The 12,727-nt window shown below is 35.2% G+C and overlaps 2 protein-coding genes and 1 non-coding gene across 3 annotated transcripts in view; 1 reads left to right on the forward strand and 2 right to left on the reverse strand.

The window, feature by feature from the left end:
- The window catches only part of LOC145617897 (uncharacterized), a 1,685-nt gene extending 89 nt beyond the window's left edge, over nucleotides 1-1,596 (forward strand). The window contains exon 1 of the mRNA XM_081672655.1: nucleotides 1-1,596. This exon is cut by the window's left edge and continues 89 nt beyond it. Within this exon, the coding sequence (XP_081528781.1) occupies nucleotides 1-1,457 (1,457 nt within the window). The 3' untranslated portion in view covers nucleotides 1,458-1,596.
- A 1,711-nt stretch (nucleotides 1,597-3,307) lies between these two features.
- TRNAR-UCU (transfer RNA arginine (anticodon UCU)) lies at nucleotides 3,308-3,380 on the reverse strand. Its single transcript has one exon. It is a non-coding gene; the product is annotated as a tRNA-Arg (tRNA).
- Nucleotides 3,381-4,156: 776 nt separating this feature from the next.
- Nucleotides 4,157-12,319, reverse strand: LOC145616593 (pyruvate kinase 1, cytosolic-like). Its single transcript, XM_081671345.1, has 16 exons — nucleotides 12,036-12,319; nucleotides 11,849-11,945; nucleotides 11,649-11,746; nucleotides 10,179-10,334; nucleotides 9,348-9,425; nucleotides 8,997-9,128; nucleotides 7,637-7,717; nucleotides 7,481-7,552; nucleotides 7,248-7,337; nucleotides 6,976-7,120; nucleotides 6,665-6,753; nucleotides 6,481-6,576; nucleotides 6,312-6,379; nucleotides 5,968-6,067; nucleotides 5,054-5,113; nucleotides 4,157-4,692 (listed from the first exon to the last, which is right to left on the reverse strand). Exons 1-16 carry the CDS (start codon nucleotides 12,102-12,104, stop codon nucleotides 4,540-4,542), a joined length of 1,584 nt encoding a protein of 527 aa, XP_081527471.1. The 5' UTR covers nucleotides 12,105-12,319; the 3' UTR covers nucleotides 4,157-4,539.
- Between the last annotated feature and the right edge of the window lie 408 nt (nucleotides 12,320-12,727).

The following is a 12,727-nucleotide window of genomic DNA, read 5'->3' on the forward strand; positions in this document are numbered from 1 at the left end:
ATTCAAATAATGGTGGGGTTGGAATTCTTGGTTTAGAAATGCCATTACATAAACCCCCACAAAATACTCCTCAACACCACCTTCAAAACCACCCTAAAACGGCGGCGTTTAGCCACCGCCACCAACAACAACAACCACCCCTTGAACCTCAACATACTCAGTTATCAATGAAACAACCAACCAATTTCATCCCATACAATAATAATCCCAACCCGAATTCAAACTCGAATCCGATTACAAACCCATGTGTAAAACCCAAAATCCAAATGACCCAATTGACCAATAGTGATGATGATGAACCAAGTTGTGCAAATGATCATGAAAACAGTTCATTAGATGGGAAGAGAAAAGGGGGTAGCAATATTTCTCCTTGGCAAAGAATGAAGTGGACTGATAATATGGTTAGATTGTTGATCATGGCGGTTTATTATATTGGGGATGAAGCTGGAAATGAGGTTGTTAATGAGAAGAAGAAGCCGGGTGGCGGCGGAGTAGGAGGTGGAGGTGGGATGTTACAGAAGAAGGGGAAATGGAAGTCGGTTTCGAGGGCAATGATGGAGAAGGGATTCTATGTGTCACCACAACAATGTGAGGATAAATTCAATGATTTGAATAAGAGGTATAAGAGGGTGAATGATATTTTAGGAAGAGGGACTGCTTGTAAAGTGGTGGAGAATCAAAGTTTGCTTGAAACAATGGAAATATTGCCTAAAATGAAGGAAGAAGTCAGGAAATTGCTTAATTCTAAGCACCTGTTTTTCAGGGAAATGTGTGCTTATCATAATAGTTGTGGGCATGGAACTAGCGAGGCGACAGCGACGGCGGCAACAGCAGCAGCAGCAGTGTCCCCTGTTTCTGCTGCAGAGGCACAGCAACAACATCCGCAGCACCAGCAACAGATGCTACAGCAGCAGCAGCAGCAGTGCTTCCATTCATCAGCAATTCCCCCTAATAGTTCACACAAACTAGGATTAGGGTCAGAGGATCATGAAGATGATGATGAGGACGACGATGATGAAGATGATGAGGATGAATTTGAGGACGAAGATGAGGAGCATGAATTCGAAGGAGGGCCAAGAAAGAGAGCGAGAACTCTTGGAGGCAATTCGTCGAACACCTCACAGGCATTGCAACAATTGAATGGAGAAATGATGGGTATGTTGCAAGATGGGAGTAAAAATTCATGGGAAAAGAAGCAATGGATGAAAACCCATTTGGTTAAATTGGAAGAACAAGGGTTGAAATTTCAAGTTCAAGCATTGGAATTAGAGAAACAGAGATTCAAATGGATTAAATTCAGCAGCAAAAAGGAAAGAGAATTGGAAAAATTGAAGATTGATAATGAAAGAAAAAGGCTTGAGAATGAAAGGATGATGCTTTTGTTAAGGCAAAAGGAGATTGAATTGGTTGGTGTTGAGCAACAACATCCTTCAAATCCATCTTGTGTTAGTGCTTGATGATGATGTTATTGATGAATTCAATGTTAATTTAGCTTAGAAAAGTGTTATAGAATTATTAGGATTTTGCTTTGTTAGTGCTAATAATTTTCAGAATTCAGTTTTATACTAGTTGTAATACTAAATTACTAATGATGTTTGTAGGCACGTAAATTTTATATAAGTGCCACATTGGATATTATACGGGTCAAAGTCAAAGTATTGACTCAAGTTTATTTGACTTAATTAAAATTAATTATTTTGGGCCAAATAACTTAAATTAGCCCATTTTAATTAGTGTTATATTATTGTCAAGCCCAACTCTAATGTATACATCTAACCCTAACCCCAGGGGTGTCTTTACCCTATATATAGAAGCTCTCTATTTCATTTGAAGGAGAGGAAATAAAACAGAAAGGAAAACCTATAGAGAAATACAGAGGAAGCCTCTCAAATATTCAAAACCTTTTCAAAGAAACCTCTCTAACACTCTAAACCTCTCGCTAGTGAAAACCTCTCATCAAATACTCTAAACCATTTTAGAGAAAACATCTCAAACCTAGAAGAACAACAAGCATTCGACGTGCCGTTCTACTCTAGAAGATCAGCCGTGGAAGAGATCAAGCCTCGACGGCCCTCAACACGGAAGACAGAAGGAATTCAAATCATCAAGAACGTCTGTTCAGCCTCTACCGCAAATATTCATTGATCGAGATCAAGCCTCGTCGGCCCTCAATCAAGAATTCAAGTCAAAGGTCTACGTCAACAACAAATTAAAGGCCTACATCAACATAAGTCAAAGTTCTGCATCAAATCTTCGATCGAGATCAAACCTCGACGGCCCTCGTTCAAAAATCAAGTCAAGTTGTGAATTACGTCAAAGTCAAAGTGGAGGTCGAATCAGAGGAGCAAATTAGAGATTGTACCCAAAATTATCAAATTAATAAAATTAATTCTTTGTTGCATTTGTTTTGAATCTATTATTTTACAAATTTAAAATTTGTGTTTACAATGTTATAGGAGTATACCTTAGTTCAAAACTTGAGGTGGGACTAAAGATGGTCGTAGAGGTGTCGAGTTTTGCCTTATGCAAGTTCACGTGTTTTGGGGTTAGCTAGACCCAGCACACAAGTTATATAACTTATATTCAAGGAAGAGTAAAAAAGGCAGCACAATTTAAGCCCTGAACTGATATATAAGGGAAATGAGGAAGAAGAAGTAAGAAAGAGGAAAAATGGGGAAGAACAACATATATAGCATAGAAGAAGGATAGAAAAACTGAAAAAGGTAGAATAGTTATAAGGGGCTAAAAAAAAAAAAACCCTCTTTTTACCAACATTTCATCTAATAGTCTGCATAACTACATAAGTAGTTAACTTGTTTTTGCAAGTCATTTTTAATTTTAAGTTTTTAATGTAATAAAAAATAATGCTATTATAAGGTTGATGTGTTTAAAAATAATTAAAAGATTGACATAATAAAACAGACGGTCAAAAGATTAACTTAATATTTATAAATTATCCTTAATATATTACCAAAAATTAATAAGATACAAAATAACTCAAGCTTGTTCACGAGCTTTTGAGCTGAGCCAAGGATAGATTAGACTTGGCTCGTTAATAAATTGTGCCAAACCTGAGTTTGAGTCGAGTCGAGACCAATTGAGTCGAGCAATATTAAGGTTTGACCGAGCCGAGTCTCGAGCACTTCATTAGCAGGCTTGGCTTATTAACACTTTAATCTAAACATTATTCATTAGAGTTATCTCGAACTTTATAATTGACAAAAATTATTAAAAAAAAAGGTATATTATGAAACGATCTATATCTGAAAATGCCAAAAAAAACAAAAAAAAAAAAAAAGTTCCTATTCACGCCCAGTGGGACTCGAACCCACAATCGCTTGATTAGAAGTCAAGCGCCTTATCCATTAGGCCATGGGCGCTCTCTTATTGTTTTTCTGTGTCTTTTTAAAATTGTAAATAATTCAAGATACTAACGTTTCCACATTTATTTCTTTCTAATTTTATTTGCTGCTGAATGTTGATAGTACCTAAATCCACTTTATCACTAAATTTTCTTTAACATTTTTTTTTTCTTTTGTTATACATAAAAATATAGAGGTAATGGGGTTAGAGGAAGGTAAATTAGAGGGGAAAGAATCTAAAGGTGATAAATATAATTTTATTGAGTCCCACTTGTTGACAAAAAAAAAAGAATTAAATACTGTATAAGCTTTCCAAATAAGGAAATGAAACAAGTATTTAAAAACAGCCGGATATGAAAAATTAATCAAATATCTAAAAGCGGAGGGAGTATTGTTTTTATTTCTGAATATAATCTTAGTAGTAATTTTCAAAATATATTACAAATACAATTTCAAAGTGATATAAGATCGAGTTTATAATTACTGTAGAACGAAATGCCCTATTACATTTGCATTGTCCAATCCAGTCTACATTTTACTTGTACTACATTAGATAGATTCAAACTTTTCCTTCAACACTTAATTTTATTAGTTAGTAAAAACACAAATATAATCAGTATTATGAAATATCTTTTTTCAGTTATCATTGTGTATTGTTCACAAATTCACAATAAATAATTTTTCTACGTCAATTTCTATAATTATAGAAAATTAAGGGCCAAACAACACTTCTCAGTTATAGTGGCACTTGTTGTAAAACAAAGGTAATTTAACTTCATTACCTACAACAAAACTACAAAAGTGCGAAGTGATCATAAAAAAATTGCAGTCACAACCCCTAGGGACATTATATACTTAGTTTTCGTCTATATTGCCCACCCGGGGGAATAATGTTGGCTTCAAAGTTCTCGAATTCAACATCAGACAGTCGCAGAAGCACAAACATAGACAAAACATTCATCTGTGCCATTTACCAAAAAATGGGAGTCATGGCATATCCATGACTATGGGTCACATTGTTCAGATAACTTTATGATATAACATTATGCATATCGACTAGAATCAAAATTCGTAAACTGGCTTTGCAAAGATTATCCTAACCCATTAACGAGTTCCAGCACCCCTGTGGAAGACACTTTTAACAAATAAGAAACTATTTTGAAGGGCAGTATCAGGCTTAGTCCTCCAACTCAATGATCTTGACCACAGATGCATCACCAAGTTTCTGGCAAATGACAACTCTATCATGCGATTTGACGATTCCCAAAGCCTTTCCGTGATCTAGTGCAACCTTCAAGATGGTTTCATTTGTCGCACTAGTGGACTCAGCCTGCATAATAAGAATAAAAATGATACCCCCAATCACGAAAAATTATTCATTTCCATTACTGAATTTATGGTGCAATATTCAATTAGTAACTCAATCACTTCAAACATCAATTTTACTTGGCAAGAAATAGGAGCCATAAAATTAAAGCAAACTTTCTACATCTTATACATCTAAAATCTAATACAGTACACATTCTAACAAACACAACATGGGAAAGTGGCCCAGAGTGAATGGAAGTCTTATAAGATTAACAGCAATAGAAATTAAAAATCGAAAGTAGAAGGTAACATTAGGTGAATCAAGTTTCTGGGGAAAAAAAAAAAAGAACAAACAATGCAAGATAAGAAATTGACAAACTTACGGGATGTCTAGGATCCGCAAGCATGGGGAAGAGGCCTCTAACTATCAATGACTGCCTTGCCTGACAATTAATTGAGAAAAGAAACACAGTGCGTCAGCGAAGTAACCAACATCTCGTGTCAAAAAAAAGAAGTAACCAAAATCTTGGAAAGTAAACCACAAATGTAGATAAGTAGAAACCAGAAAATGTATAAAATAGAGCAGAAATAAAATATACAAGTATTAACTATTAAGACGTTTTTTTTTTTTGAAAGAAACTATTAAGACATGTTAAGGGACTTCATATCCCAGCATCGACAAAAAAAAAACCGTATGTTGGGCAATGCGCCTTTCAACTGAACCAACATATACATTGTAGCTGAAGTGAAAAATTAAACGATTTTCAGCTTGATATTATATACTACCAGCTTTTCCTTATCTCCAATCACATACTGATTAAAAAAATTTAGCATATGTTGATAATATCAAGACAGATTAAATCATAGATGAGAAACAAATAATACAATGACACTCAAAAAGAATCATCAGAACCGTTAAAAGCATTTTCTTCAGTTGACATGGTTGCTCTCCATCCCAAAAAAGTTGTAATGATTATGGTTTTAGTGGCACATGACATTATTTAATTTACTAACATAATTTAATTTACATAACAATAGTCAAAGTTGCATTTAAGTTGTAACATAACAAAACTTCTATTATATAAGTGTTGTCAATAAATACAATACAGTTGAGCGATTTGGCCTAATTGACTTCTTTTTTTTTTTTTTTTTTTTTTTTTGAAGCAAACCAACTTTTTGGGATGAAAAGTATACCGTAGTAAAAATAGGATTATCAAATCGCATGCCCTGAAAAACATGCCCAAGTCAATATCTATTATCAACTGACTTGAACACAACAAGATTCTAGCCTGCTTACCTCAAAGGCACCAGTAAAGCTCCACTTTAGTTGATTTGTCTGAAGACGAGGAATCACAACTGAGAGAATTGGCATCGGTGGCCGATATTTTGCAAGCAACCTGCAAACAACCATTAACATGACCATGAGTACTACCATTTAACAAATACCGCTTAAATTCGCAAGAAGTACCATTACAACAACTCACTCGCCAAAGTCATCAGGGGCACACACATTACCTTTATCAGTATACAAAGACACAAAGTATAAAATATCTAATTTTCCTATATAAAGTTCAGGGGTAGAGAGAAGCTCAGTGAGGATTTGTCATAAACATAATGCTTAGATTTTAGTTTGGAATATACCTTGCAGCCCGCCCAGAAGAAGTGAAACAGATGATCACAGATGCCTTTACCTTCAAGGCAGCACGCACCTACAACAGAGGACATGCTAATTTCAGATATTATAATAAATATTAATATACATATACATATACACATATATATATAACGTAAAATTTTAGATGGGACTTACAGCAGAAGAACCGATAGATTCAAGGTGAGACATTGGCTCTCCCACATACTTAACAGCTTTCTTGAAGTACTGATCTTGATTGAATACCTTTTCAGCCTGCATAAATAAAAAGGAAATAAACTGGCATAAAGACTTTATTGAAAAGGATCATGCATGGTGACAAAGCCCCAGATATTCAGCTTACCTCAAAACAAATCCTATCAACTGTTCTAACAGTGTCAACAGGATATAAACCTCGGTGTGTCTCAGCTCCAAGAAGAATTGCATCACTACCTAAAATCATTAACATTCAACCAACAATCATGAGTTGTGCATCATATATCTATAGTGGAGCACAATGCTAAAATGCCTTTTGGTGGGATGAATAGCATGAACACAGGGAACACAAAAAAGGCATGTAGGAAACAGTTTGAAGACATTACAAATAAAAATGAATAAGACAGCCAAGATAAAAACTGAATATTAACAGCTAGGAACAAAGCAAGGTTGACAGACCATCTAATACAGCATTCGCAACATCGGTTGCCTCAGCACGTGTAGGCCTCAGATTATTGGTCATGCTATCAACAACACGAGTAACAACAGCAGGCTTCCCAACCATATTGCATCTGTGTACTGCAGCCTTTTGGAACAAGAAAACCTTCATGGAAAAATAACAGAAGATTAGTTAAATAGTAGATAACAGTGCATGTCCACTGCTAGAACATGTTTGAACTATAAATAGAAGACGAGAAGCAACTAAAGTGAGTGTTGCAAAAATGGCAGACCTTCTGAGGAGGGAGATCTATGCCCAAATTTCCACGGGAAAGAATGATACCATCTGCTTCTTGTAGAATTTCATCAAAATGTGTCAAACCCTAGACATTTTAAACATTAAGTAATTCAATAATTTACAAATTAGACAAAATATTGAAAGCAATACATCATATAATGCTGGGAAATGAATAAAGAGGATTTTAGAAGCTCATCACTGTGGAGTGAAGCACACTATGGCTCGTACCTCAACATTCTCAATCTTTGCAAATATCTGAGTCTGACTAAGATCACCTAAACTTGACAGCAGCTCACGTGCCTAAACAAAAACGAAAAGATACAATTAAATATAGGAATGCATAAGAGGAGATTACTCAAAAGATAACCATATTGCACCACCTACTTGGCGAACATCTTCAGCATGACGAGTATATGACAGTGAAAGGAAGTCAATTTTGTTTTGGACACCCCAGGTGCTTATAACCTGAACAGCATTGAAGAGGTCAAAATATTGATCCAATAAGAACAAGAACGCTGGAGATAAAAAGCAAAAATCAAGCATAAAGTAAACCAATAAAACCTGCAACCCAACAGCACACCACCACCACATCCCCCCCCCCCCCCCCCCCCCAAACTTTATTTAATAACCTAAAGCCTCCTTGATGTCATATCAATTATATTAATTCCTATTGTCAATTTGATGGATTTAGTCTACCAAGATTCCAAAGCTACAGAAAATGCAAATACCCGTTACACTCTTTTTATACTTGCTCCTTGCACTATGATGTTCTTCCAAACACTTGGGGGGGGGGGGGGGGGGGGGGGGGGGACAAGAAGTAGAGGGAAAAAGATAAAATGAAAGTGAAGCCTAACTAAAAAGTAAAAACACTGCTGAATAATATCAAGTGATTCTCAACCCCACCAAGCCGATCTATTGCATTATTACTTCTAACATTAACCACGTTGCATGTCCACAATAACTTGAACCGTATCATAAAAATTTTAAGGATATCAGAATCGTGTCCCCAATCTAAAAATCTGTCAGCCTCATATCAGGGAATGATTTTAAAGATCACAGCATTGTGTCTCCAATTTAAAAAATTCGTCAGCCTCATATAGTCATATCAGGGAATGATCTAAGCTTAAGCAAACTCAAACTTAAAAATATCGGTTCCGTCATATAAACATATTCATAAACTGCTAGAAGACTTTAACAACACAGCAGGGTAATAAACATAATAAAAAATTTGTTATAAATTAAATTGACTGCTGGCAACATCTTAGAAGAAGTTTTAACAGAAGTGGCGATCCTAGAAAAACAGCCACTACATCTTCCTCCATATTCTAGAATCACTCTACATGAAGGACAAGCCACCAAAAAAAAAAAAAAAAAAAAAAAAAGAGAAAAAAGATGGGTAAGGGTATAAATCTTGTCACAAAACTTAAGTAATCAACAGATTCATGATTAAAGATAATAATAAATAAAGACTAAAAAAAAGCTTTATAAAAAAAATACCAAAAAAAAAAGGGCAGCCCGGTGCACACTGGCGTCCTCACTAGGCGAGGGTCCGGGGAAGGGTCCCACCACAAGGGTGTATAAGGGGCAAGCCTTCCCTTGTCAATTTTGACAAGAGGCCGCTCCTAGGACTTGAACCCGTGACCTCAAAGTCACGCAGCAACACCTTAATCGGTGCGCCAAGGCTCCCCTTCAAAAAAAAAAAAAAAAACACTTAAAGAACTGAATTAACAGAAAGAATACAGACCTCCTTGTCCTTCTCTGACAGAGTAGGCATATCTATACGAACTTGTGAAGCATGCAAAGTGAAAAGTGTGCCATCCAATGTTGCGGAATTGTTGATCACACAGACCACATCATCCCCTTTCACCTCAGATACCTACTCAAATAATGCAGACCATTGTAACTCAGATGCAAAAAAAACACTTAATATTTAAACAATTGACTGTGAAATTTATCAAACTTAAAACTTAAAGTTGCAATTCTGTAGTTTCTTAACTGAGAGACCCGTATGCATGTAATAAATAGAGCATCATATATATAAGCCAAAACAAACGCAAATGAATTACAGTAAGATAGTTAACAAGCTTATTCTCACCTCCAGCCAAACAGATGTAGTTTCACTTCCAGTGAACAAATATTTACCCATAAAGATCATATCTCCCTTCTTCACAGCCTGTAAAACATTCAATATGCACTTAGTATAGCAAATTACAAATCAAATTTATAAACATACAACCAAAGCATAAAGAACTTTATATAGTGACAGACTGTCAGCTTTTAGGTAAAATTAAGGAAGATAATAGTCTGTCATAAAATCTATTAGTATGTAATGAATTACCCAATCTAAAATACAGATATGGGTATAAAAGCCTCCTAATTGGTGAAAATAATTAGATACATGACAAGGATTTCTTCCAACAACAACAAAAACAGAGCCTTAATCCCAAAGTGATTTGACGTCGGCTAACATGAATCGTCATAAGGAACCGTCCGTAACGGAAAAAGAGCATAGCAAGATAATTGATTAAATAAAAGTTGGAAAAAAAAAATAGTGTGTAAAGTGAGAAATAGAAAAGAGTATACATAAAAATGTAGAGAGTATATTCTCATTTGCAGGAAAGCTGCAGAAAGGAACATTACACTTAATCTTTGTGGTTCAAAGCAATACAGCATAATAGTTCACATCTTATGTAATGCTTTATTATTTTTTCAATCTGCCAAAATGGAGAAGTAGGCATATTCTAACTATATAGTGTTTCATATACTAACAGATGTTATTGAAAAACATTGGAACCTTCCAAGTTCCAACCATTCTCAGAATCCAGAAATATGAATGGAGGCAAAAGACCAGAACCATGTTGCCAGTTCCCTCAATAAAATACAACCACTCCGCCTATAACAAGTAAGGTTAAAATAAATTACAAACCTTTGCAAGTCCGTTGAAGTTGATGGGCAATAAATCTGAGGAGGCATCTTTTTCCAGGTCAGGTGTGAGAGTAACAAATTCATTTTCCTTGAGTGAGATTTCTTTCCCAGTCTTATTAACAACTTGCAACTCAGGCCCAACTGTGTCGAGCATCACCTACATAAAAAAGTTGTTTTCATCTATTTCACTTGTTGGCTTGTTGCTGAACAATTAAAATGTGACAAAGAATAATATATAAAAACATATCACCAAGGCATAGTGTTTATATTCAAACTATCAAAATGCTATCGTGCTCAAATAGAACATAAATCTTAAACCACCCAATAACCATCCTATGGAATAGAAAACTAACCAAACCAAATGTAAAAGATAATTTTACTTACTGTGTAGTTATTGTAAACTGTTCCAAACGTAAGTGAATATCGAAAACATCTAAATTTTGATTCAGCAGCAAATTATAGCACAAATAAATACCACAGAATTCTATTTCACTTTTAGGAATAATATTATTTAAGCTCAACATCAAAACAGATAGTTACTTCACTTAGTTTTAAAAGGCGCAAGGCGCAAATGGTCCTTGCAGCCTAGGCGCAAGGCGAAGTCGAAGGCGCGAGGCGCAAGTCGAAGGCGCGCGCCTTTTGTATGCAAGGCGCATGTATTTGTATATTTATTTCAAATTATTTTTTACTTTTGTTGTACTTAATACCAATTAAAAAGATTCATAATAAATTAAATAATGATATATGTAAAGCTAAGGTAGTCTGAATTTGAAAAAATGTCCATCATTTTTCGCCTTTCGTAGGTGACTGAGCCTTGCCTAGCTAAAGCCCTAAAGCCCATTTCCCAGAGCCTGGGAACGAGGCGCGCCTAGGCGCGCTTTTTAAAACCAAGTTACTTCATATTGGCAAAACCATCAGGCAATACGCAATAAGAAAGACAACAGCTTTTATTGCAATAAACTTTCTGAACATCATGGTTTCATACGGAATACAACAAGAACATCACAATTCCCCAATTACATCAACAAAAATCCAAAAAATTTGATCAACATCAATGTAAATTTACACATAGATCCATAATATCTTCAGGCAACTTTTACACTCATAATATCTTCAAAACAGAAAAAACAAAGATCCATAATATTTTCAGGTTTTTTTTTTCCGTTACATTAACATCCTCACCAATACTGTACTCTCCACCATAGTACCAATTGCAGTGCAACAACCTAACTTTTAATTGAATAAGACAGTTTATAAGTCATTTTCGGTGAAAAACCAGCTTCTAGTTATCAGCTTGATGAAAACACAAATGTACATCCTATGTAATTATAAACTCACACACACTCAAAATCAGATTTTTAACTCACATCATACTAGTAGCATATGTAGCACACTTATCTACTAAACAATCAACCAAATAACGAAAAATCGAAATCGCGATAATCGAAAGGAACTAGAAAGTATAACATACAGCGCAGAGTTTCTTAGTACTCTTAACAGCAGCCTTCAAATTCTCAAGAGTTTGGCGATGAGTATCAGCGTCTCCCCATGAAAAATCAAATCTAGCAACTACATCACACCAAAACCCCCAAAAACACTGTAAATTATCGAAAATTCGAAGAAATGAATCAAAAACATTGAAATTAATCAAAAAATCCGCAGAAAAATCACCTGACATTCCAGCTTTAAGCAAACTGGAAATAACTTCAACGGATTCAGAGCGAGGACCGAGAGTTCCAACGATCTTCGTCATTGCAGGGAAAAACGACTGCAAAAATCGATCAAAATCAGAGATTCAGATGAACAAATGAAAATCCGAAAATTCAATTAAATTGATTATAGATTGAGAAAAACTTACAGATTTAGATGGCTCGAGAATTGAAGCCATACGAATTGGTTCTTCGAGAAGCAAATTAGTAGAAGGCATGATTGATTGACTGCTTTGATTAGATTTGATTGAAGAATTGATGAAGTTCTTGAGCAGTTGAAGAAGAAGTCTTCAATGGAGGAGAGAGAAAGTGAAGGAAGAGAGAGAAAAAAGGCGAGGGTTTTTGACGTTTGACAGCACAAAGGGAAGGGTGGAGGTAAAATGGAGAGATATTTGATTCCCTGCTGCTCAAGAAATATCCTTTTTTTTTTTTCCTTTCTTTTTTTGTAATTCAAGGGGCCGGTTTTAATGAGGTTTTTTTCGTTGAAAATGTTGAATTTAATAAACCTTTACTAGAATTTGGAGATGGAATATTTTGTGATTTTTGTATCGTACAAGTGACCACTTTGGTTTTGTGGGGCACTCAGTGCTACCCGCCACCCCCTTTACCTACACGTCAATGAGCACGTTCCTCGCGAGTACTTACTACGTACTCTTGTTGTTGTAGATCTAATAAAATTAACTCGTGTCTAAAAGTCTGTTCACTTCAACTTAATTTTAGTTTAGTTCAGTTTCAATCGGTTTAGTTTCTAATTTCTTTCTCTCATAAAATATTTATTTTGGTTCTATTCAGTTTAGTTCAGTAAATGTGAACAGACTCTAATTACTTGATTTAGATTTTA

This window comes from Chenopodium album, chromosome 26 (genome assembly GCF_948465745.1).
Source record: "Chenopodium album chromosome 26, dcCheAlbu1.1, whole genome shotgun sequence".
Lineage (NCBI taxonomy): Eukaryota > Viridiplantae > Streptophyta > Magnoliopsida > Caryophyllales > Amaranthaceae > Chenopodium > Chenopodium album.

Bases quoted from the DNA above. Each gene is read 5' to 3' on its own strand.
- LOC145616593 (XM_081671345.1), bottom strand. From the start codon at position 12,104: ATGCCTTCTACTAATTTGCTTCTCGAAGAACCAATTCGTATGGCTTCA. The intron at 11,747-11,848 runs GTGATTTTTCTG...GGTGTGATGTAG, and splicing joins GCTTAAAGCTGGAATGTCAG to TTGCTAGATTTGATTTTTCA. The intron at 7,553-7,636 runs GTAGGTGGTGCA...GTTTTTGTTTAG, and splicing joins ATGCTGAAGATGTTCGCCAA to GCACGTGAGCTGCTGTCAAG.